The sequence below is a fragment of the Agelaius phoeniceus genome, chromosome 20 (genome assembly GCF_051311805.1).
Source record: "Agelaius phoeniceus isolate bAgePho1 chromosome 20, bAgePho1.hap1, whole genome shotgun sequence".
In the NCBI taxonomy this organism is placed as follows: domain Eukaryota; kingdom Metazoa; phylum Chordata; class Aves; order Passeriformes; family Icteridae; genus Agelaius; species Agelaius phoeniceus.
This window is the reverse complement of record NC_135284.1, coordinates 7069064-7094486: the sequence shown is the minus strand read 5'-3', so window position 1 is coordinate 7094486 and position 25423 is coordinate 7069064. Positions and strand designations below refer to the sequence as shown.

The 25423-nt window shown below is 43.6% G+C and overlaps 2 protein-coding genes and 1 long non-coding RNA gene across 4 annotated transcripts in view; 1 reads left to right on the top strand and 2 right to left on the bottom strand.

Annotated features, from left to right (window-relative positions):
* The window catches only part of RABEP1 (rabaptin, RAB GTPase binding effector protein 1), a 48331-nt gene extending 46695 nt beyond the window's left edge, over nt 1-1636 (bottom strand). Inside the window, exon 1 of the mRNA XM_054646849.2 lies at nt 1462-1636. Coding sequence (XP_054502824.2) covers nt 1462-1495 — 34 coding nt within the window. The 5' untranslated portion in view covers nt 1496-1636. The remainder of the gene's footprint in view (nt 1-1461) is intronic.
* LOC143695549 (uncharacterized) lies at nt 1592-19650 on the top strand. 2 transcript variants are annotated; one of them, XR_013184887.1, is made up of 7 exons: nt 1592-1687; nt 5658-5743; nt 8004-8209; nt 10806-10974; nt 11989-12040; nt 12574-12705; nt 17169-19650. It is a non-coding gene; the product is annotated as an uncharacterized LOC143695549 (long non-coding RNA). The 2 variants fall into 2 exon arrangements; XR_013184888.1 differs by lacking the exon at nt 10806-10974 and having other exon boundaries at nt 11989-12705.
* A 79-nt stretch (nt 19651-19729) lies between these two features.
* On the bottom strand, nt 19730-23109 carry IFT22 (intraflagellar transport 22). The gene is made up of 5 exons (XM_054647003.2): nt 22992-23109; nt 22672-22751; nt 22489-22578; nt 21676-21878; nt 19730-20723 (listed from the first exon to the last, which is right to left on the bottom strand). The coding sequence occupies exons 1-5, from the start codon at nt 23028-23030 to the stop codon at nt 20575-20577; spliced, it is 561 nt and encodes a 186-aa protein (XP_054502978.1). The 5' UTR covers nt 23031-23109; the 3' UTR covers nt 19730-20574.
* Nucleotides 23110-25423: the final 2314 nt, after the last annotated feature.

The window sequence follows — 25423 nt, the reverse complement described above, 5'->3', positions numbered from 1 at the left end:
GTCCCCTTCTCTACAGCACCCTCACCTCCCCACAGCTAGGGAGCAGGAAAAAGACAGCAATCCATACCTCCTGTAAGACAGGCTTCACCAACCTATCAAACCACTCAATTGACTTGCACTTTTTAAATAGCAACAACACAAATACATCCAACGTGGATCTTCTAATACACTACAAACCTACAGCTACCTTTCTGGTCAAGGGGCAGCAAACATTTGTACACTGAACAGCTCCCCTGCACACCTGCAGTGAGACAGTCTGCGAGAGCCAAGAAGAAAATTTGCTGGAAGTTGTTCTGCAGCCCTTAGAAGAACAATAAACAATGGTTATTCACCACAAAGTACAGGAGAACAACCCCTACCTGTACTGACCTTACAAGAATGACAGCAAGGAAACTCACCTTCCCCTCAGTGCTCTCAAAGGACAAGCCAGCAGTGACTGATCTTAATGTAGGGAAACCCCCACAATCGAAGCACCTTCATCACTAAAATTCTCAAAAGGCAGGCTGAAATCCCTAAGGATAAGCACTTTCTGGTGTAACTCCACAAAAAGGAAAAAAAAAAAGGCCCACGCAATTCCCTAGACATGCATAATTAAGAATACATCATTGCCCTTTTCTAACAGAGTGCTTCCCCAAGGAAACTCAAGTGTTCTCTAGAAGAGGAGAGCTCTGGCCTAGTCCAATGGCTGGGTGAGCACCAATCCTGCAGGATTCCCTTCCATACATCCCATACAGTAAAATAAACACTGTCCCTTCGACCTCACCTTCCAAGCTAAGCATTACCGACAACTTTTTTATATGCACACAGCTCTGTAACCTCTTCCAAGGTAAAAAACGTTCACAATTCCTCTCACACCAGAAAGAAACAACCTTACCACAGCAGGAAATTCAGGGAAAGCTAAGCTTCCTTCTGCACAGGTACATACCAGCTTGAGAGAAGACCTGTTATTTTCTTTGTCTTTTCTAGCAAAGAAACACACTATTGACACTGCACACCCAACCTGCACCTTCCGAGTGCCTTTTCGAACACAGCCAAACATCTCCCGCCGTGGCCAAACCAACGACGGCGTCCCACCCGGAGGATCGATGCCTACCTGGATACACCGCCACCCTTCCCCTGCCAGGGCGGGGAGGCCTCGTCCCATCCCGGCTGGGCTCCCCTTCCCCAGTAGCAGCAGCGCGTCCTCCCAGCGTTATCCCCGCTCCGTGCGCGCCGGGAGCCGCCCTTGCTCCACATTTACAGCCTAAAAATCCACTTGCGCTGCCTCCCGCCCCCTCCCAAGGCCTTCCCAGCCGAGCTCCCCGGACCGCTCCCCGCTCCCTCCCGGCGGGTCTCCGCTCCGTGCGGGCCCCCGGACCCTGCCCGGCCGATCGCGCCCAGGCCGCCGCCCTCGCCCCGCGGCCGGCGCGGCTCCCAGGCGAGCCCGGTGCTGCGCAGGCCGCGCCGCCGCCCCCGCGGTACCTTCGGTCTGGGCGCTGGGGCCCGGCTGGGCCATGGCTCGGCGGGCGGCACCGCCGCGGCCTCCTCCGGGCGGGGACCGCTACGCCACGGGCAGAGAGACGGGAGCGGCCGGGCCGGGCCACCGCCTCCTCCGCCTCATCCTGACAGCGGCCGGCGGCGGCGGGAGGGGAGGACGGGCAGGAGGAGGAGAAGCAGCAGGAGGAGGAGCCCCGCGCAGGCGCCCACGGTGAGACACGGGACCGGCTGCGGCCGCCGAGCGGGGAGGGACCGGGAGGCGAGGATCGGGACCGGGGGACGGGGACCGGGAATCGGGACCAGGATTGGATTGGGAATGGGACTGGGAATGGAGACCAGTACTGGGAAAGGAGACAGGGAGTGAGGGTAGAGATAGGGAGCAGGAACGGGAACCAGGGGCAGAGACTGGGACAAAGACCGGGAGCCAGAGACGGGGCACAGGGACAAGGAACAGGCACCGGAATGGGGAACAGGGGCCAAATACCAGGACCAGGGACCAGGAACGGAGTAAAGGGACAGAGACAGATATTGGGGACCGGGGAAAAGAACTTGGAGAAGGGACCGGGGACAGGGTGAGGGTGGTGATGGCTTCTCCCGAGTCCCTGCCCGGCCTGGCCCCTCAGTCCCGGGCAAGAGAGAAATGGCCGGGCCTACAGCCCGGAGGCATAACTAATGTTTATTATTAAGGAAACAACATCAAGAAATTCTGCCCTTTAATCACAGGATCACTGAGGTTGGAAAAGACCTCATCGAGTCCAACCTGAGACTGATCCCCAGCTTGTCACCTTGGCCATGGCACTGAGTGTCACATCACTGAGGTGATGACTCACCCTGAAGGGGATGGAAGCACCCAAGATTCATAAATCCTCATGGACAAATGACCCTCAAAAGTCATGATTTGCCTGCAAACAATCAGGAAGTTTTATTAGTAAATTACACACTTGGCATGGAAATCAGTGTATTAGTCCCTGGCCTATTTTTAGTTGTCACACTTTTTGTCACACCAATAATGCAGCTGTGACCTGGGCTGGGCAGTGGAAGGAGCCTGTCCTGCCGAGGGGTCCCTTCCCCAGCACCCATGGTTGGGCTGTGTTGATGGAGGTTTAGTCCTTTGGTGGGTTTTAGTCCTTCCACCTAACTGGGAGAACATGTCTGAACTCCAGGTTCTAGCAATAAAATGGTAGATCTATGTCATTTGAGCACATGTAAAATCACAGAATGCAGAGTTGGAGTAGAAATTACAACACCAGTTCCTTTCAAGGGCAGGATCTGTGACAACTCACTTTTCTTATGGCTTGTATACCCTAAAATGAGTCACTTTTAAACTGAATCTCACTTGTTGCCACTGTCTTTCAAACCTTGCTGCCAAAATACATGGTATGGCAAGGCACAGGATTCTGCATTTCCCATTAATTTTTTGCTCATTTAAACCAAATGCAAACCTGAAATAGGAAGTCTTTGAAAATTATTCCATTTTGCCCTTTTTGATCAGTTGAGATAAATTTTCTCAATCTTTGCTATTGTATAAAGCAGGTTTAAACTAAAGACTTAACTTTTTGGTCTTCCCAAATTAAGACATCTAGGGATTCCTTCATGGAAATGGGGAGAACCCAGAAGTGTCAGCTGCTCACAGAAGTGCTGACTTAGTGGAAAGTGATCAAAGGATGAAGTATCTATCACTTGAGGTACATTTACAAATTTCTTAACTCCTTCTTAGGCTTTTTTCTAAATAGCTGGATGTTACAAGCATTCAGTGCATGAATCTCCCTGAAAATCTAGTCCTGAGTGTAGGAACTGAGCTCTTGAAACTCCACCCTGGTGTGTGTTCATAGGGGTACCTCAGAGCACCCACATTAGCAGCTAATTTCATCTTGTTCATGTTGGGGCAAAACTCTGACACATTCTGGTCGGTCAAGGATCAAACTCAGTGCAGCACCACTCCTGCTGCAAAAAGCAAGTAAGATAATAACAAGCTTGATATCTGCTGTACCTACAAGTGCTTATTAAGGGATAAATATCATTTCACTTTCATCACTTCCATAGTCTGGATGACAGGATATTGACTATTGGAATTGCAACATTTCCAGGTCTCTATCTGAACTCCCGAGCTTACATTCTGAATGGGTTTTATATGTAGTTTGAAAAATATAAGAACTCTCAGGGGGTTTGTACTTTTATTTTCCTTTCTTGTTCTTCAATTTAGAGCTGTACTAGCTTTATAGGTGTGGCTCTTACTTAATCTTTCTTTTCTGGACAGTAATTGGACTTGACAGAGGTGAAAGTTTATGTAGTATCTAATAGAATGTATTCTAACCTGAAACAATTGAGTAACTTCCTCTGTGCCTCCCAAAATGTCCCATTTAATTCTACTCACTTGTAGTTCTTATAGCCTTGATCTCAAAGGATTTCCCAGCATGACTCAGCTAAATCTTAGAAGAACTAAAGGAGGTTTAGCAGCAGTTTTCAGTCAGAGGAAAAGGTCTTGCAGCAGAGAACCAGCAGAGACCAGAAGTCCTGGATTCCAGTCCTGGTGGTGTGAATGTTAGACAAGTGCAGTGTTAAGGCATCAGTGACGCAGGTGAGCAGAGACTATTCTGGAATAAGCTTCTCCAGAAATAATGCTCCTGAAATCCCATGATTTTCTATCAAATTTATTTGGCCTAAAAGCCTAACATGGGCATTTTGAGCATCAGCACCACATGCAGCAGACACGTGGGAATGGAAGATGCATCTTCCTGGAGAGTGTGTGCTGTGTCAGTACAGGTGGAGGAGTAGCTGTCACTTTGCACTCTGCCTGAAATGTAATCCTGCAGGCTCATTGACAAAAAGAAATTTTCAGGTTTTGTTTGAACAGTATCATGCAGGAGTAAGCAGTGAGTGTGAACACACAGTGATTGCTGGAGACCAGGAGGAAACTAAAGGAGGCTGGAGTTGTTTGGTTACAAAGAGAACAGTGAAGTAATTCACATAACATATCTAGGAGACAAGAAGTATCTTCATTTTCCTTGAGGAAAATAAACCAAATAAGTGGATAAAGATTGAATCTTATTAAATCTGATTACATCTGTTTTTCTAATAGATCTTATGGTTGATTGACTTCTGTGCTTATGGGTACTCAAGTTCCAAAGGACACTTTCCCTGCTTTTTTTTTGATCATGTAGAAAGATTTTTTTCTTTCTGTGTCTTTGCCTTTATTTTTTTTTCCCTTTACTTGGGGCACTTTAGCCTCAACTGAGGCATCTATTTTCATGAGGCTTTGGAGAAGGTAATTATCAGTGTCCTTATCTGTGACACTAGTCCCAGATCCTGAGGCTGGTTGAGTTACCCTAGCTGTGTCCCAGCTCCATGTCAGGACAAGACCCAGTTACATACATTGTACTTGTACAAAGGGCACAGCTTTGGGGGTGTCCCTGCTGCTCCAGCCAGTCCCTCCTTGGGGATGGTTAAAGGGGCAGGGCTGTGATCACACTGGGGAAGTATGATCCCAAAAGCTTTGTATTCACAGGAAGTTGGGCTCATAAATACACAGCTCATTCCTTTTGTTTTGAGTGATACAAGATACTATTGTTTCATACGACAGCTAAGCCAATTCTACAAAACCCAGAGTCTTTAAAAAGATAAACTGAATTTCTGGACTTGCAAGGTCAAGTCTGCATCTAGTGTGAATCCAGTGGAAACAGGCTGGTGTGTGGGAACTGAGAAGCTGGCCTGTAGCACAGAATCAGAATGGAGATGCAAAAGGCTCTCTGAAATGCTGCTCCCCATATCTACTGCTTTACTGGCCACAAAGAAGGATTCCATAGTGCCCTGTGTGATGGGGGTTTGCAGTGAATCACAGGCCCTGCTCCCAGAGCAGTTCACCTCCTCAACCACCCACTGCTTGATTCAATTAATCCAAGAAAGCTCAGTAACGAGGTGGATTTGGGAAGTGGCTTTGTGTGTTGTTAAGGCTAAACTCCAGTGCACCCACAGGGGATGGGAATTGCAGACCTGGGGCCCTCTGCCTCAGCAAGGAGGAGATTTCATCTCCCCCACCTACTCTACCCAGAGGAGAGTTGAGCAACAGTCTCCACTGGCCAAACCGTGCAATGACATCACCTTTGGAGGAATGCAACAAGAATGTTTCAGATGATAAGAGTAAACATGTTACCAGGAAAAAAACCGTGTGTTTGAAATTCCAGGTGAAGCCCAGGGAAACAGAAGTCACACACATCTTTAAGGAGAAACTTGGTGGTGCAGGACAGTGAGCCTTGACTTCATTCCAAAGGCAAGTAACAGCCTTGTCCTGCTTGCAAAAGAGAAGAGGAAAACCAGAATTTATTGCTTGCACTAGGTTCACCAGATATTGTCTACTGTTTTTCTCAGCTTTTTTTTATTGTTTAAAATAAAGTGCGCAGTTTCCTAATTTTTAAATGTTTATTTTCACTCTGTTGAGATCAACGGGTCATTAGCATTAAGTACTGGTTCTGCAGCTAGGAGTGTTTCTGGGCTTTGGTCTTTTCTTTTTAAAGCAAAGCTTTTGGAGAAAATTTACATTCATCTAAGTATTACCATAAAGAGGCTGGTTAAAAATCCCAAATCAGTCATGCTCTTTGCTTCAAAAGTTCTTCAGGAATGCAAGGAATTTAGTCTGGAACAATTACATTATTTGCAATGGTAACTTCTTAGCCAACCCTGGAATAGTTTATGTGGTTAAAAACCTTTGCAAGAGCAATTGAAAAATTATGTTATCCCATCTATTGTTTAAAGGATTCCATGTGGTGCAGTTCTTTGAATATATGGGAAGAAAATGGAGCCAAAAATGAAAATTTGGCAGGCAAAAAATCGAAGTGCTTGCATTGGCTCTCAATCCAGATATATACTCGTTAATGATCTCATTTGTAAGATGTCTATATTAAGATCTGAAAGGTCTTGGTGTTCCCAAGGGACAGGCTCACTGAATGTTGTGATATACCATGAAACGAAACAATTTTTCTTCCTGCAAATTAATCAAGAAATCAGCAATTCAGTCTGTGTGAGTATAACAAAGAGCACATTATGAACACAGCCTTTTGGGTATCCTTGCTCAGCAGTGCATGAGAACTGCCATTGCAGGGAGGCACAACTCTGCTTTGTGCTTGCACACTCCTTCCTGGGAGGATCTAAAAATATGCCACAGCCCATTCAGACTCACTAAAGCTGCATTCCAAAGTTACCTGCACACACTGCAACTACTGCAATACCAGCATCCCTACTTGAATCTCTGCTGAGGGCAGACTTGGACTAAGGCTCCCTCCTGGCAGCTCTGTTATTGCAGCAGGATGTCACAAGAGAGGAGAGAGGCACCAGCAAGGACCATGTCAGACACTGTGGAGTTTTTTGGGTTTTTTTGTTAGAGTTTGCACTAAATGTATGAAATGGTATTTTTTGCTTGGATTTAGATGTTTATAAGTTTTTATTTATATTATAGTTTTATAAATGGTGAGTTTAAAAGTATTTTATTTTAATAAACTAAAAATGGAGTCTTATTTCTTTTTTACAAGTTTTTTTAAAGGATAAACAGTTTAATTTTTTATTTAAAATAAAAAATTAAAAATTAAAAATTATTTAATTTTTTAATTAAAAAGTTATACTTAAATTATTTTTATTTTTAACTTAATAGCTAATTAGTTGTGGTTTTTAATGTGGATTTTTAAATCTAATGATACAATACTGTTTAAACTTAAGAAGAAGAAGGTGAAGAAAAAGGACTAGCTTCTGTTTGAAAATGTTTATCTTGTTTTATATATATTAATATATTTTAAAACCTTAAACTTTAAATTTTCTACCATGTGATATTACACACTTCTATTTGAACTGCACACCTATAATCCCAGTTTTATCATTCAATTTTGGAAGCCTTCTCCACAGCCTCAGGTCAAATGCAGTGTTCTCTTGAGGGTCAGTGCCTGTCAGCACAGAAAGTCTAAAATTCTCAGTAGCCAGGGTTCCAACAAGTCACCACACATTTCTCAGACCTTGCTGAGCAAACCCAGCGTGGTCCTGTACCTGGGGACAGTGAGGGCAGTGGCACCCCAGAGAGAACTCTCTTGTTTTTCACTCTGTGCATGAGATTACACTTTTCTTTTTAAAACCTAAAATAACAAGAGTGTTCCTACTTCTGGAGGCAGTTTTACCCTCAAGTATTGCCTGTAGTAGCAGTTCTCTGAGCAGTAGCATCTCCTGCACTCAACTTCCGAATCTTGAGGCGGCCGGGTCCTTAACTCCATGGGATGAGTCATGGCAGATCTGCTGCACTGGGCCATTTATCCTATTTTCTTCCTCTGAGGCACAAGCAGCTCAGTTATCCCATAAATTCTAATGGTTTGCAATGCCCACTTGCCAAGAGAAGGAGGGAGTGTTGCAAGGACTGTAAAATTCATTGTCCCGTGTGTGTCGTATTAAATGGTGTAGCCAAAAGATTTCCATGTTAAGGCTTCAACAGCAGTGCTCAGTTTGGAGTGTTTTATTCATCCAAGTGCTGTTAACCCTCAGTTTGTCCCTTTCAGAACTGTCTTTGGAGACATTTAGAAGGAGAATACCCGAGAAGATGGAGAAATCTTTGTGTGAAGAGTGGACTAAGCAGCTGAAGAGTTGCCACAGGCTTTCAGGGCATCATCAAATCTATGCAAGTCCTTCAGATGAAGAAGCCCCCCTCTGAAATGCTTAATCCAGGCAGGATTGTTGGAAAGTGTCATTAAAGGCCTCCCTCCAGGTGGGATTCTTCAGTGATTCCTGAGCCTTTTCTGGGGCTATGCTGATGTCTGTATAGCCAGAGGTGGTCCAATCCAAATACTTATCAATACAGGTTTAAATCCCACCTCTTAGGTCAGTGGGTACATCCAGCTAGTCCAGATGTTTCTCATCAATGCCACCCCATCCTTATGAGTCCTTTTATTCCCTTTTTCCCTGATTTCTCCTAAATGCTACAGCAATCTCTCTATTTGCTTTATTTTGCTGCAGTGCCTTTTGTAGACCTATGTTCCTTAGATGCAGACACACAAAATATTTTATACTTTTATGGCACGTTCCATTGAAGAAAGAGCCTTTTAGAAGAGCTGGAAGAGAAGGAATTATCAGCAATATACAAGGCTGAGCAACTTCAAAGAGACAGCTTGATTTGCCTGGGGATGCACAAAAATCAGCAAAAGAAAGGAAAAAAATGGAACATTTATCTCCTATCTCCCTTTAGCTTTTTTTTTTCTTCTATAAAGTATATTTCCTTTGCTTATTCATGACGCCTTTAAGAATACCAAAAATCTTCTGACCTTCTTAAAAAAATAACTGAAGACAAACATCTGGTGCAAAATCAATACTTCTTAGTAGGCAAAAAGATCAAACAAACTCATTTTCTGTAGAATCTGTCTGATCCTCTCAAAAAGGCTTGCTGCTGAGATAGCTTCCCTACCTCACACAGGCAGCATTAAGAAGCTCCTTTCTCCTCTGAGACCACAGGAGGTTTTACATTATGTTGTTAACCTCCCTCAGATCATCCCCTCCATGCACAATCCCAGTCACATTTACATGCAGACATAATGTCACTCAGCCCACTTGATGCCACTTACATCTCCTTGTTGCTATGGGGAACACTGATAAGGAACCAATTAGCAAATAAAATATTTGAGGCCGAATGTGAAAGCCACTGCTCGGTGGATTTGTGTGTGATAGGCAGTGACATTTCATTTGGCATTTGTCCTTACCTAGCTGAGCCTCTTCCACTGCAACCTCAGCCACATTCTGTGTAGTCAAAACATGCTCTTCTTGGGATTTAGAGGCTCAGACCTGCAACTGTATGTGACCCCGGGGAATTTTTACAGCTCTCGGGAGAAGTGGGAGAGCTCGGAAAGCGCTTTTGCAGCATGGAAGTGCCAAGAGCACCATCCAGTGCTTGAGCTGAGTAAACACACAAGAACTCGGTGGCGCTGGGACAGAGGCAGCTCTGCACAGCCCACGGTCCAGCTGCACCTGCTGGGATGCACAAGGAGTTCGTGGAAAGAGACTCCAGCCAGTTAGAGAAGGAACTTATAAGGGAAGGTTGGCAGGGCTTTCATCCTCTCGGGAGGGCAGGAAACAACCGAGAAGGTCACATCTTTTAAAGAAGAGCTGTATTCTGAGTTGGAGTTACTGACTGAGGGAGCAAGAGATACAAGGAAGGAGGAAATTGAGGTGGCAATAGATGGGGCAGTTAAGAAAAGTAGGTGAATTAAATCCATGATGGAGAGGAGAGAAAACTGGGCCAGATGCTTATCCTGTTATCCTTGCCCTTTGCAGAGTTGAATCAGCAGAAAGAGACTAGGAGAGTGCACTGGCAGCTGAGAAAGCAAAGAAGTGACTTCAGCTGCCACTGCACAGTCTCAACAGCCTGGTACTGTTTAACAAATGTGGGTAGTCCTGGATTTCAAGAATTAAAATAATTTGGAGAAAGGTTTTGCACAGATGTGTGCACTAAGTAATTTTTAGTACATATGGCTACAGGCTGTTAATGGGCTAGAGAGAAGGAACTTATATTGGAAAACAAGGAGTCCATGGGGCTAAAAATGGGCATAGACAAAAATAATTATCTGTAAAGAAGTGATACCCAAATAAATGTCCAAGAAAAAGGATCCAACTTTTCTGTGGACTAGGAGCTATGCAATAATCTGTGGAAACTCTAGGTAAGCAAGGAAATATGAATTTGGTATATTATGAACCAGATATGTATTAATCAGAGATGAAGAGTGCTCCAGTTTAGCACAATGTTTGTGGTAATATACCCTCCCCAAAACAAGACTTTGGGCATAATTTGGAAATGTTGTAATCCAAGACAGCTCCTCTGTTGTGTTCAGTGTTCCCAGGAACAGCTTAGCATATGTTTGCTCTTACTCTTTTTATATTGAACTTGCAAAGAGAGCAAAAATCACTTCTTTGATTAATATTAAGCAGTGTTTTGTTTGTGCCCTGTGGCAGAAATGCCCAGATGGAGTGGGCTGGATACTGAAAACACGAGAAGCATTTAATGTTCTGTGGAGCTCTGTTAAAGTAGTCTGAATAGAACATCTGGTATCAAATATTTGGATAAATCAGTTTCTGCAAGTATTTGGACCTGCTCTGGGTCTGTGCTTTGTTCCAGCTTTGCATTCCCTCTCTTCCTTCCTTGTTGCTAGAGCCAATAGATGATGGTTTATTGCCTGGTGCAGCCCATTAAAGTGCCTTTGTTGGGGCTTGGCAATTAGCTGAGCAGAAAGAGTGTAAAAATCACTTTGACATCTGTGGGGTTGAAATGGCAACACCGACTTAAGATCTCCCTGAAAGGTTTTTTATCTGTCCACAAGGCGATGGAGAAAGAAGAAAGAAAGGTTATCCAGAGGTTTTGGGAAGATATTGTCTGAGGTGTCTGCAGAGTGGGACCCTGTTTGAGAGCTCTGCTCTGTGTAAAACGTGCCTGCCCACCACAGGGCCCTCCTGGGGATATATCCATGCAGCACCTGCCTGCCAGGGAAGGTGAGTGCTACCCCTCAGCTCAGCACTTCCAAATGCCACTGCCAGCCCAGCCTTACGTGCAAGGAAAACTCCTGCAGAGCTGAGGAATGTGAAAACAGGAGTGTGGTGTGTCACAGGCCTGATGCCACTCGACAGATGGAGGTGCCCAGGGTGCAATCACACAACATTCCACAGCCCCAGTCTTCTTCCCAAAACCATCCCACTGCTGGGCACAGTGAGGAGGGGCAGCTCTCACATCACCAGCTGTGACTGCAGAGGTGACTCAAGGGCTGCTGCACATGAACCACCTGTGGCCCTGATTTTTTAAGATTTTCTAAGCCTTCTGATGTTTATATTCTTGTAACAAAGTTTCTCACACACTTTCTGTAAATAACTTACTGTTCTGCATTCTTTTATGGAGGAGGAGAAATTTGATGGATTGTTGGTTTGTCCAGTGTCATTGGAGAGGTGGCACTGTCACCCTCCAGTCCACTGTCACTTTTGGAAATCTATAAATGTTGGAGTCAGAAAAGTAAAGGCCCCTTTTTTACCTTGGAGATTCCAATGTCCATGTCATTTTATTTCATGTCCTAGAGCAACAATCACCCAATTTAGAAGTGTTTGAGATTAATCCTTTCACTTTAGGAAATGTTTCAGATTAATCCTTTTACTTTAGGAAGTGTTTCAGCTAAGGAAGGCTGAGTACACGGAGCTACTCTTACTCTGAGACTTTGGACATTTGGCTTCACTCCTGGACAGATTTTCCTAGGAGTGGTGTTTTCCCCTGTAAATTTTACCAAATTTACCTGCTTAGAGGCTCTGACTCCTGGATCCATGACCAAAGCTATGAAAGAGCACCAGATGGGAATTCCTAAATTGCACAATTGAGAGTATTGTAAAGCAACTGTTTCATGTATAGTAACCAAGAAAAATGTCTCACAATGTAACATTCTCTGCTACTAAGAAAATAAGGTACTTTGAGTTACATTCCTATGTTTAAAGGGCTGGATTTCTTCTCTTTTGTCTTGTTTTTAGGCTTGATACATCAAGAAAACTTCAGAGGAGTTGTTACTGCCTCACACCAATGGTAAGGCGAAAGAGAAGCAAGTTATTCATGTTTAATGTTGTTTTGTGCCAGATGTTTTGCTGGTAGAAATCCATAGCTCCACAGGCATCAATTTCTTCAGGATCTGGAATGTTTGACACAATTTTTTTTTCTCCTTTCTGGATGGTTTGTAAAGGAAGCTGCTTGGTTTTGCAATATTGAATATTCACGCTGAGAAGTTATAAGCAAAAACAAAATAATGAGAGACAGGGTCTCTAATAAGCTTCCTGTCACATGAGGCTGTGGTTCTGGTGAAGCAGATGTGGCTGCTGACTTGTTTCCAAAATGTTTGTTGAGTGGTGATTAGATTCTGTCATAGTGATGTTATATCTCTGTGATCTCATTCAATACAAGTAGTTCTGCAAACAGTGAAATATTTTTTTCCTATGGATTTATATCTTGGATTGTGTTTAGGCATGGATTCTCTGATGTCTAATGGGGATTTAATTCATTTTAGCCTGTTTCTTCAATGAGAAATGAATAATCTGTCTTAACTTGGCTGTCTATTTTCACAGAACTTGCAGGAATTAAATATTGTAAGTTCTAAAAATCTGAGTGGGAATTATGAACCAGTTCCAACACTGTTTGGGGCCAATTCATATAAACAAACATAAACATGAGTCTCATTTTTTTTACAAAAGCAAAAGGTAAGAATGAATCTTTATTACTTTGTATTTCCACATTACCTGCTTGATTCTCTTCTGGTTTATTTGTGATCAACCATAGAAGATATCTTTATTTATAAAGCTGTATGAAATATGGGACTTTTTCCACATTGAATGCATATTAAGTCATCATTAATTTATGCTTGTTACAGGCCACACAAGAGGTCACATTCTCTTTTCATTGCCCTTGCTGAAACATGACAAAGAGGTGACATGCATTTTAACTTACATGTTTGCACAGGCAAGTGCACAGAAAACTAATTCTAAAGGAAAAATTATCTATTCTATCACCAGTTCTGGTGAAGGAAATGTAGAATTCAAATTATCTTTGGGATTGCTGAGTCCAGTCTTCTGCTCTGTAGTGAGCCAAGTTTCCATTTTTTTTTCATAAACAGCTTAGTGCTATTCAAAAATATGCTCTTTCCTCCTTGTTGCCTCTCCTATTCTCCCAGTTACCCTCTTTATTTCGTGTTTGTTCCAGAATTTCCCTCTTTTGATGGGGGAAAAAACCTTTTAATTTCCATGGTCAGTTTAGGCATGTTTCTCTTGTTCTGTGAAAATCCTAAAAAATTAATTACTGCAGGTAGCCATGTCTGTATAGGGAATAAGGGAGGAAAACCCTTAGAAGAAGACAGAAAATCTTCACTTGGGTAAATCCTTAAGACTCAAGTCTGTTGGAAACTAGGCTTTAACAGCACTTAGCATAAAGTGTTTGTGTATCTGATACTACCAGGTTTTTCTGGGACTGGCAAATGAATTATTTAGTAATGGAAACTGCATGTGCATGTGTTTGGCTTCTGTAGGTTCATGTGATAGAAAACTGTAAGAGTGTCTGTAGGGATCACAACTGCACAAATTTGTGTCTTATACCCTATTCTTAACAGGGCTCAGAAATTCCCATTTAGCTGGGTACAAGAGAGAGAACAGAGTGGCAAGTCTCAGTTTTTATTGCTAATGCTTTAATGCAAAATAACATTTATGGTCTGTAGATTTGGTTCTATGCAAGTCTGTGTGACTTAAAATTTATGACACCACTTCATATCCATGCATCTCTCTCCTGTTCCTGGATATAAAAGAAATTAAGGGTCCAAAAGGTTACCTTTATGTTAATAGATCCAGATATACCCAATATTTGCCTTCCCTGGACAAAGGAATTGGATCAAGGACTGGCTTGTCCTGTTAGCATGTGACAGTGTCAGCCCTGTGTGCTGCAAAGCTTCATGGAGCCTTAGAGAATAAAAAAGAAAAAAGCCAAGTGTACGCTCAATGGAAAACAGATGGAGTTTTCATTAGATATTACTTTTAATGATCTGCTTGAAAAGTAAAGATACACCATTCTGAGCAGAAGGGCCTCATAATAGCTGTGTTTGGGTCCCAGGCTCATTAACTTAGCTACAGATAAGCAAGACTGCAAGATCTTTGTACCATTAGAGGTTCCAGTCAAGCTTGCCTACCATTATTAGAATTCCAAACACAGCAGAAATATTTTGGAGCCTTAACAATAATTTATCCTGAAGATGTATCTTTATTTAATGATTCAGAGTTGTTATTATGGGCCTGGCACTCAGTTGCTCAGTTTCTGGAGTATTACCATTTAACCTAGGTCAGGATAAAAATCCTGGAATATTCATTGCAGGGCAGACCTGAGGGCCTGTTCTTTACAGTGCTCTTGGGTGTGACTGTCCCAAATGGTGTCACTGCTGTGAGAGGTGACCCCAGCAGTTCTACAAAACCTGAAGATCCCTCCTAAAAAGAGGGACCCTGCAATCTGTGCCTCTGGGTACTAAATCAACTTTTGACATGTAAAGAACAATGCAAGCCCAGGGTTTTAGGAGTAGATGCTTGCTGCCAAACCACAAGAAATGCTTTTGTCTGGAACTCATGGAGCAGTAACATAGCAGTGGAGGGTGTACCCTTGTCTGTTATTCCCTCTGAGCAATTTCTCAGAGACTTGTTACCAGGATTCAGATAGATTTCATGGAACTAGGAGAGAAATAGGCTTTGATTTCCTTACAAAAGGAGGGAGAGACAATAGAACTCAGCAAAACGTGGCATTTTTTTATTTCTGTCTGACAGTTATGCAAGCAAAACCCAGTGCCCATCTTCAGGCAGGACTCTCTAAAGTACTGAGACTCATGTGAGAAAACTTGTGTTATCTTTCTTCTGGTGTGAGTTGATAAAACTGCTTCATTTCCTCTGCATATGTGTGTATATCTTCAGCTGATCTCCAGCTGGGGAGCACAAATCAGAATCCAAGTTCCTCAAAGTTCAAGGAAGTTTGGAGCTGATGTTCTGGTTCACTGCCATCTCTGCAGAAAAATACCTGCATGAATAAATTTTTTAAAAGCCTCATTTTCCTAGGAGACAGACTAGAAGGATCAAGTCCAGTGACAATCTTCACAAACTGCTAATTAAACACTGTTATGGAGCCAGGTTTTTCCCACTCTGTTAGAAACCTTCTTTAACTTCCACACTAGAGTTATTGGTTGGCTAGTTTGTTCACATTTGTATTGTGCCAAAGCTGCCTTTTAGTTTAGATTATTACACACAAACTGAATGCATTAGATTTCCTCTGCTTTTTGTATCTTTCTGGAAAAAAAAAAAAGAAAAAACAAACCCCAAAATTTGTGTTCAAGGTCAAATTATTTCTACATGCAGTTTAAGGGCAGGGGGAGAATAAGCAAAAGGAGCAGATGGTGAGAGCTTTATAGTTAGGTTTGTGTACCTTAGTTACAACAGCCCAACCCTTTTCCAACAACATTTCTGCTCTTCTGATTGCTCCTGTTACCTCATGTCCAAGTAATTGCAGCGGATTTCTTTGTGATTTATTTGCAGACATCAAGGATATCCCCCTGCTATGTTGCTAGAGTGAAAAAAACAACACTTATACAATTGTTTATTTCTTCTTCAGCCATTCAGTGGCCTTTTCCTGACTCATTGTATTTTTTTGAGCATGGGTGGCCAAACCTGAACAAGCCAGTTCCATCATAGAGATGATTCCAGCATGAGGTGAGAGGTTCCCACTTTAGTTTGTGAAGAATTTTCACAGGGTGAATTCTCAGCAAATTCTAAGCAGGTGCCTTTCCAAGGTGTCTACTGATGCAAAGCTCAGTCACCCAACTTGTCCTAAGTAAATAACCTGTATGGATCAATGCAAAAATGCACACCTGAGGTGACAAAAGGCTTGATTTGTACAGGGGAGTTAACCCCTGCACTGCCTGGGAGCAGCACATGGTGTCTGGTACTCCTGAGTGCCATGGTGTCCATGTGTGCACACAGCACAGCTGGGGGAATTACTGCTGCACTGTTTCCAGCACCTTGGGGAAGGCAACCTCTCAATAAAATAAATTGGTATTTGGCAGATCTTTGCTGTGCCAAGTATTCCACCAGTGGAAAATTCTGGAGAAGTGATAAGAGGAAATGCAAGTGACCTCCAGAGCAAGGTACTCCTGTTGAAAAGTTGAGTTGTTTAAGATGTGATTTTAAGAGGTCCTGGATACCTTTTAGAAGTTGCTTCTTAAAGCATCTGAGTGTCAGCACTCTAGATATTTTAAACTGAGCATGCAAAACCCCAGCATGGACGGGCACTCTTCAATGAGGGGGCCTACATGACTCCCTTTAGTCACTTGGCAGCACAATAATGGAAATAGGAACGTGGGATTTCTTATGTCTATTGTGTCCATTAGAACAATACTGCTGAGAGCAACTGAGACCAAAGGCCTGGCCTTCAAAATATATGACTTGAAAAGAAAGCTGCATTTTTTTGGTAAGGTCCAAATGTGTTTCATTCAGCTTTGCTGCTACTCCCAAAGTTTAGTTGTAAACAAGTCACACATCTGGGTAGCACTGCCTATAACTGCCTTCACCCTTAGCAGGAATTATGGGTTCACAATGTTCTGTGTGTGCAGAAAACAGCTTGTAAGAGGTAACCTGAGCAAACTCTTACAACGGAAGAGCTTAAATATCTTCAATGACCAGCCTGCAAAGTAGCCATGGTCTTTAACTTTATAAGTATAACCCTAAAGTCTTAAAATTCTGCATTTTAGCCCTGCAGAGTTCCTCTGATTCTGACTGCTCCCTATCAAATTTCCATGCTAACTCTTTGTCCAGACAGGTCTGCTGTCCAGAGCAATGATGTCCTAACTGCTTTTGTGGGAGGTGAGTGTGAACTTGAGTAGAACTTATGTACATAAAGGGTTTTGTAGCTATACAGCAATGAAACTTTGAAAACCATTTCTGTACATCATAAACAAAATGAAGTAAGCTGTCAGAATTATCATCACTCAGTGCCAAAATAATGTTGCCACCTGAATAACTTCTGTTGAAGTGACAGGTTGTTTTCTCACTGCATGGTTGGCATATCCTGGAAACTGGATTCTGCACTCTGGAGGCTGAATTTATTTGTATTAATTAATGTTTAAAATGTTCTATGCCCCTGATTCCAGCCTCAGTTTCCAAAACCATGACAGAAAAACCACTGGAAAAAATACCCACTGAATTCCAGTATGGACAGGGATCCACAGAAAGGGATAAGGAACTTGGAGACTCCCAGTTTGTGCACAGCTGATACAAAGCCAGGGTTTGGAGTTCATGGCTGCTGACAGGATGAGAAGGGGACATGACCTGCTCACTCTAAGAGACTGAGGACACCTGGAGAAGGCTACATTTTGGAGGAGTTGACAGACTTCACTGGTTGTCTGCCTTTCTGTTCTTGGAACAGCCATTCCAAAAAGCCTTTACAAACTTCCCAGCATGGTGGTGAGGTGTCGGGTCCGTCTGTCTGTCTCTGCCCCGACAGGGGCAGGGTGGTTCTTGGGTGGCACGCGTTTCAAAGGACGAGTCTGGACTCTTCAGCTTTTCGGTCTTCAGGTTGTTTATTATTTCTTATCTACACAATTTTCTGTCTGCCCAACAGAGGTCTGATCTGCAAAGCAGCCAAGGGCACTCTGACCACCCACGGGGCGGTCATGTCTTTTTAAACTAAAATCTACGTACATAATATATACCTTTATTTCCCAATACTTTTCACCCATGGTAGCAAGTGCACCTTCACCATGAACCAATCCCCAAGTGCCAACATCACCACAGGAGATGGAGGACAAGAAGAAGAAAGAAGAAGGACGAGACACGCCCTGATCCCTCCATCTTGTCTCCATAACCCCCCTGTACCAAAAACCTTAAAGTTTATATTTCACCCTCTAAATGTGTCCCTTTTACACCCTTCACTCTAAAGTGATTCTCATGTCCTCAAATTCTTGTCACTTCTGTGGATGGATCAAAATCAAGCCACCAAACACTCTTGGCAACATTCCAGGATTTCCGAGACCCCCAAGGGTTCTCCTGGCATCTCTGGACATCGGGAACGATGTGCTGAGATCCCACAGTGAGGTCCTCAGCATGGAAGAATAAAATAAGAGTGCTCTTTCTGCAGAGCTGCTGTTCTCCTCTGCTCATAGACTGTTCCTACTCCCAAGCACACAGCTTGCCAGCTGATTTGTGGCTGATTGCCACATGCTCCCAGGTTTCTTTACACTTCCCTGGCACTTCCTTGCAGAAATAGGACAGAGCACAGAAGAGCCCCTCATGAACCACCTGGCTTCAGGCACAGAGACACAGCTGTCCCCACAGTCTGAGTGACACCAGGATGTGGCATCTCCTGGGGCTCTGCAGGCTCTGAGAGCCCAGAAATGCAGAGACAGGGACCCCATGGGTGTTCCTTGGCATTCCCACACCTCTCTCCTTGCTGGGTGTCCCTGATGGCCTTTGTAAATCATTAATGAAAGATACTTCTGAATAAATACTTTCTCTGTTATCTTCTCCAGTACTAAGGATTAATTTTGCATGAGTCTATGCCTTTACTGCTCTTCAGCAGTGACAGAAATTCATTTCTTGGCTGGATTTTATGAATGATGTTCCATATTTATTGTGTTTTATGACCTTTTTGGATGATACAAAGTCGAGTCTAGACATCTGTCTTTGGTTCTAACACCATTTTTCTTCTCTGATGAACAGTGTGTTGCAGTCTATAGATACCTGTAATTTACAACTTTTTTTGAGTTTAAAGTAAGATCATGATTAACATTTTATATGAAACAAAGTGGTGAACAGGAGAGTTCGTTGACTTTTAAACCCTGGAATCACCCAAACAGTTTTACATTCCAAGTAAAATATTTGGTAGGTTTCACACCAGTCTTTTACCAGTGAATATCACAATATTGCTGTTGGGAAAAACTGAATTTATTAAGGCAGTATATTTTAAAAATTGGCTCCAGCACCACACAGCTGGAAACAAGGAAAAAGTAATCTAAGGCAGCATGTAAAAAACTGTTCTCTCATTAGACTGTGTATTTTTAATAACTGCCTCCAACAGACCACCCTATGACACTGATTGCAGGCACAGAAAGCCTGATTGTTCAAAAGCCATGTAAATGAGACAGATATTGAACTGCCAACCTCCCACTATTCACCTCCAACCTATTATTTTCATCTTTTTCTGCTGATTTCACTTGTTTATTTCCTGGTGTCCTTTTCACTGGTCTTTTCCTTCAGTACCACCCTCTTTGCCTCCCAGAACCAACTGCAGCTTTTAGCTTTAGTGGCAGATCAGGAACTGTTCAGAGATCTTTTAATATTTCACCTCACATGCCACTGGCACAAGGACAGGCTACTCACTGCTCAGAGATGAACTATGAAAATAGCAAAAATAGGAGATTAATTAAGCTGGATCACCAAGAAACCCAAGAATCTCCTACTTCTGTTGCCTTGCACTAAAATACATTTAGTACTTCCTGGTTTATAACATAATTTCTCTAAAGGATGTTTATTAAAAGACAGTGCCAATGTGGTGTCATTCCTTTGGCTACTTGGGTCCAAGTTTTTGTAAATGTCTCTTGTTGTAGGCTGAAATATGTTACAACTTTATCACTATTTTCCTTACTAAAAATAAAACAAGTTGCTAAGTGTTGCACAAACCCATAATTAACTTCTCCTTTGAGAACAAAGAGGATGCATTTAAAAAATGTTTTTATTGCCTTCATAATACATGTTACAAAAAAAAAAGTCTTCTGCAGAAAAACACACAAAGAACAGGAATGAGTGCAAACTAAACAAATCACAAAGTAAATTATCTAGGAAACCACTTATTTCAATGCAAGAGGGAACAGTAAAGTTTTGAAACAGCTTTTCCTCCTCTGGAGAATGCAGAACTTATTGGAGCTCCTGACATAAGTCAGAATATTGCATTAAACCAAGATTTCAATTCCTTCCTCCCAGAGAGACCTAAACATTGTCCTCACAACATGTTCATTTTGTTGGAATAGAAGAAAAACCTAAGTCTGGAGAAAGACTGCAACCTGCTCTGTCCTGCCAAGGCAATGGCTGTGCTCTCCTCAAGAGAAAGACAAGGACAACTTGGAACATAAAGACATGGATTCTACACCATGACTTCTCAGATCTCTATTCCAATCACTCTGTACTTCCAAAGACAAGCCTTCTCCAGCTAACATGAGCACCTTGCCCAGATGCTTCAGCAGAACTCCAGTGTCTTATGTTCTGTCAGGTTTTCTTTTCCAAGCTGCCCTGCACAGAGGAATTCTGAAGACATGACCCATCCCTTTATTTTTGGGCCACACTGACATAGTAACACCTTCCTGTGTCTCTGATGCCAAAGTGCAGCTACAAAGTTACTCAGATTCCTGGATGTGCACCCACCTCCCTGGCACCACAGTTCACTTGAGGTCACCCCTTGTTCACAGGCTGAAGTATTTGTAGCCTGGCAAATTCTCCTTGGACAGTATAGCTTACAAAAGGAAAATAATATTTTTTCTTCCTTGTTCAGTATCTTTTTTAATATTATGAGATAATTGACATTTCTTCCCTCTCTCTGCTCTCATTTATTATGTTGATAATGCTTCTGAAGTACTTGATAAATTCCATCCGAACATCTTCAGGATCTTCCTCTAGGTTGGAATGTATCAATTTTAGCTTGTTCAGTGGATAAGCTTTGAAAAGAAATAAGAATAATTAGGTATATTCCTCTTATAAAAGAAATAGTCACAATCATGAGACAGCTCAGCTGGAATTCAGTGGAATTCATTCACAACATTTGACACCTCAGATAACACAGAGCAGGGCAAGGAGAAAAGCAGCAGAGTTTGTCAGTGTTGCAAACAAATACAGCTTTTTGCCAGATTAAATTCTTCAAAGTTTATTGTTATTGAAGCATAAAGTCTGGTTTTGGTCTCACATTCAGTTAAGCAGAATTAAACAAATTGAGCACTGAACTGCAATTTTATTATTGAAGTGATATGATACTCTTTGATTACTTCAAAATTATGGAATGATATTTTTGTATTAAATATGTATTAATATAGTAATGCTTATAACAAATGTGTGCTTGTTTCAACACTGGAACAGGTTGCCCAGAAGGGAGTATGTGTTTTCACAGCCATAAATAGCCACAAATAATTTTGCAGTATCTAAGGTACCTATTGCTAATTTTAAGATGCAGCTTATTAGCCTTTTATTTCAAAGAGCTCCTGTTCGTCTGGCTGACAAATTACAAACTTAAATGCCCTAAAAAGTGTCTGGTACCAAAAAAAAATCCAAATAAAGAACTAAACTACTACTGATGAGGAAATATGGCAGGAGTTCTAATTTCTTGCTCAGCTGCATACACACTTGGAGAAGCCACTGAAACCTTCCCTTCCCTTCCCTTCCCTTCCCTTCCCTTCCCTTCCCTTCCCTTCCCTTCCCTTCCCTTCCCTTCCCTTCCCTTCCCCAGGAATATTGGTCACCTTTGAAATCCATTATTTCTGATTTTGCCAAGCACTTCAGTGTTCTTCAATCAACAGATTTAGATGAAAAATGCAAGCCATAAGGTATTAACAATTTTAAAGACACAAAGATCAATGAAAAACTCTGAGCTACAAATGGAGTTTTCCATCTCCTTACCCAAGGAGAGGTTTTCTGTGTCCCCTGCACTGCCAGGCTTGTGATGTGCCACCAGGAGACACTGACTGTCAAGCAGAGGCTGCTGCTGCACGAAGCACGAGTACCACATCTCAATTTCTTTCAGGTGGCTGGGCAGCTCAGGGTTGAAGATTATTATTACACCATGAGAGTCCTTCATCAGAGCTGGCCAGCATGTTTCAAACCTTGAAAAACACAGAAAATTGAAAGACTGACACATTAAGTACTCAAGAACACATTAAGTACTTTTTTACTATAACATCAGTAACCTTGCCAGTTACATATCATATTCTAAATATTTTGATCTATTATGATAGTTGATCCCATAATTTTCTAATTTGATTATTTGCTGAGCATGTAGAATTTGGCCAAACGCTCACATAAACTTAATTAAACATTGCCCTAAGAATGGATAATTCTCAATTCCATCTTTTAGAAGTTAAGGCCTCAATCATATGCATACATTGTTTGAAGTCCACTCACATAATTTAATGGAGATGAGGGCAATTACAGAGTGGGCCTCTGTCTCCTGTGTCTGTAACTTCATTCCAGGAGTTGTGGACTTTACTGTTTGAGTCAGTCCTTATCCAAAACAGAGTTCAGCTGTGATCATGGCAGAGAGTACCTAGTGCTTTGGATGCTTTACAGCAGAAACTATAAAAATATTTTGGGGTGAAGAGTCAGGAATACTCCTCATGTCAAACAGATCATAGGCTTGAGCCTTAAGTATGATTATCTTGTAAACAGAACTATCAGGAGTTCAGTAACCTGGAGGAAGTAACAACGCTGGCTTACTTCTGATCACCACTGCAATCCCACAGCTCGAATCGACACGCAGCTCCCTTGCTGTTCCCGTTGAGGTTCGGTTTCTCATACTCCAGGATCCTGCGGGATGATGGATGCACGGTGGGATGCGATGGCACCCACGGCACCCACAGCGCCCACAGCAGAGCGCGGGGCTCGGGGACTCTCGCTCACCTGACCCCCTGCGTGGGGCTGTAGCTGCAGATCCCTTCCGTGCTCTCGGACACGAAGTTTGCCAGCACAGACTTGCCAGACTGGCACAGACAGGACACACAGAGGAATTTAATGTGCCGAAGCCACAACGTCGGTGCTCACCAAAGCCCCCCGCGCCATCCCTCCCGCTCAGCCCTGGTACGTGCAGGCCTGGTCCCGCTTCCTCCTTCCTCCTTCCTCCTGCCTTCCCTCCCTCTCTCCCTCCCTCCCTCCGCAGCAGTGACCCCGCGGGGCTCGGCGGTGCCGTTCGGGTGCTCCCGGGGCTCCGGGCCCGCGCTCACCTCACGGGGCCCCACCAGCAGCACCTTGGCCCTCAGCATGGCGGGCGGGCACGGCGCCCCCCCGCGGCCGCTGCCCGGCAACACGCGGGGCGGCGGGAGCGCGCGGCCATTGGCTCTGCCGCCGTCACGTGACGGGAGGGGCGGGGCCCGGCGTGAGGCGGCGTGAGGCGGCGTGAGGGGCTGTGGGCTGTCCGCGCTCTGTCCGTGTCCCTGCTCTGTCTGCTTCGTGTCCTCGCTCTGTTACCGCTCTTTTCACACTCTCTTTGCTGCTCTGTCCCCTTCGTGTCTCCTCTCCATCCTCTCAGTGCCCCCGCTCCTTCCTCCTGTCCGTCCGCTGTGTCCTCACTCCGTCCCCTCAGCGTCCCTGCTGAGTACCCTTCGTGTCCCCGGGCTGTGCCCGCAGCGTCCCTGCTCTGTCCCCACAGTGTCCTTGCTTGACGGAACGAGAGGACACAGTCAGTCTTAAGCTGCACCAAATGAACGTCAGGTTTGATGTTAGGAAAAAGTTTTTCACAGAAAGAGTGATAAAGAACAAGAATGGTCTGCTCGAGGAGGTGGTGGAGTCACCATCCCTGGGTGTGTTTAACAAAACCTGGATGTGGCACTGGGTGCCGGGGTTGAGTTGAGGTGTTGGGGCTGGGTTGGACTCGATAACCTTAAAGGTCTCTTCCAACCCAGTGATTCTGTGAATTCTGTGTGCTTTGTCCCTGCTGTCCTCTCACTGTTCCCTGCTCTGTCCCTGCTCTGCCCGGCCTGCTCGTTGGCCTGCTGGAACAAATGTGGTGTCACAGCAAAAGAGTGAAGGGATCCTTCACAATGCCTGTGCTGCTGTGGCCCAGGGCAGCTTTGGTAAGAGGGAAATCCTCCTGGCACTTCCCAGCTGCTGCTTTCAGCAGGGGACAGGATTTCCAGCCACTGAGCTGTGTGACCCCTGAGCACTGATCAGAGGAGGAACAGCTGATGACTTTTGAGGGAAGTGGGAGAAAGTGGAAAGTCCCTCTCAGACTGTTTTTCTGCCCTTAGATACCAATCTTTGAACCATGAGAAGATAAAGCCCATGACTCCTATGCAACCTTTCAATGAAAGACCAAGCCCACTGCTGCACCCCATTGCTGGCCACATCCATGCCATGCTGCTCCTGCACTGGCCCCAGTGCCCTGGTAGGCAGCCCTGGAGGGATGAAACAGGCAGAGGTCAGTGCCCTCTTCCAGAGCCCTCTGTCAATGTGGCCTTCAGACCCTTCTGCACTGCTCTGGTGTCCCTCACTAGCTCCAGCAATGCTCTCTTTCCTTGTTTCTTTGCACTTCTAACTGCAGATTCTCCTTGGAAGGATGATGAAGCCAAGCTCTTGAAGATTCTTATTAGAGCTTGTTAGGGGAGGCAAGAGGCTTTTTGAAATGGCAGCTTCTAAGAAAATAAAACATCTGGCAGACAGATGTGCTGCTTCAGAGCTGTTTAGTGCCCAGGTACAATAGCACTTCTAGACAAGCTTTCAAATAAGGCCTCTAGGCGCTACCACAATGTAAATGTTTATTACCAGCACTGCTAATAAATGTGAACCAGAAATGCTCTGCTCTCACTGAGGGGGTACAGTCTTCTCTATCACAGTGGAGACTCATTTGTTGTTTCACTCATTTGTTGTTTCACTCCTTGTGTAGGGATGGTTTACAGTGCTTCAATGTGGCAGCGGCATCCCGATGTTCACACAGTATTTTAAATATCAGAAAACCCTTTCTTCTCAGGTTCATGGGACTAAGACAATGAAAAAGCAGTAGCTGCAACTACCCATTAGTTTGATTCTGCTGTAGCAGAATGGATGTGTGCTTTCTGTTTGTGTTCTGTGTGATTCAGGACCAAATTCACAATGAGCTGGGACAACTCAGAGTTAATTCTTTCCACAGCTTTGTTGTTTTCCACATTTCAGACCCACGACTTCCAAAGGAAAGACAGAAAGGGTGGCCCAGAGAGAAGAACCAGGACAGCCTCAGCTGGCATATGGTATTAGCTGACACTAGCACATGAAGAAAAATGTGTTATAAAGGGTCCTATTGTGGACACCAGCACAGAAGAAGGGGAAATAAAGCATAAGAGGTAACTGAAACTGGCTAAAACTGGCTGTTTGTGCAGCTGCCCAGAAAGCAATTAGGATTAATTTTTAGATGGAGTGTCAGATAGGGTCTTTGTGTGTTTATATTAGCCACTAAAGAGTAAGGAGAGCATAGCTGACTAAGGGTGCAATTTTTGGATTTATGGTGATTTAGTGTGATTTAGAGTTTGAAGTCACTTTAGAAAGTGGGAATTAAGCTTTCAAGCCACTTAGGGTGACTTTTCAAAGGCATCTAAGTCAAGTACACTTGATGTTATCAGCATCTGCCTTAGGCATATGGATAAAGCTATGTTAGTGCCTGGTGTATTGTTTGCTGAGAGCACAT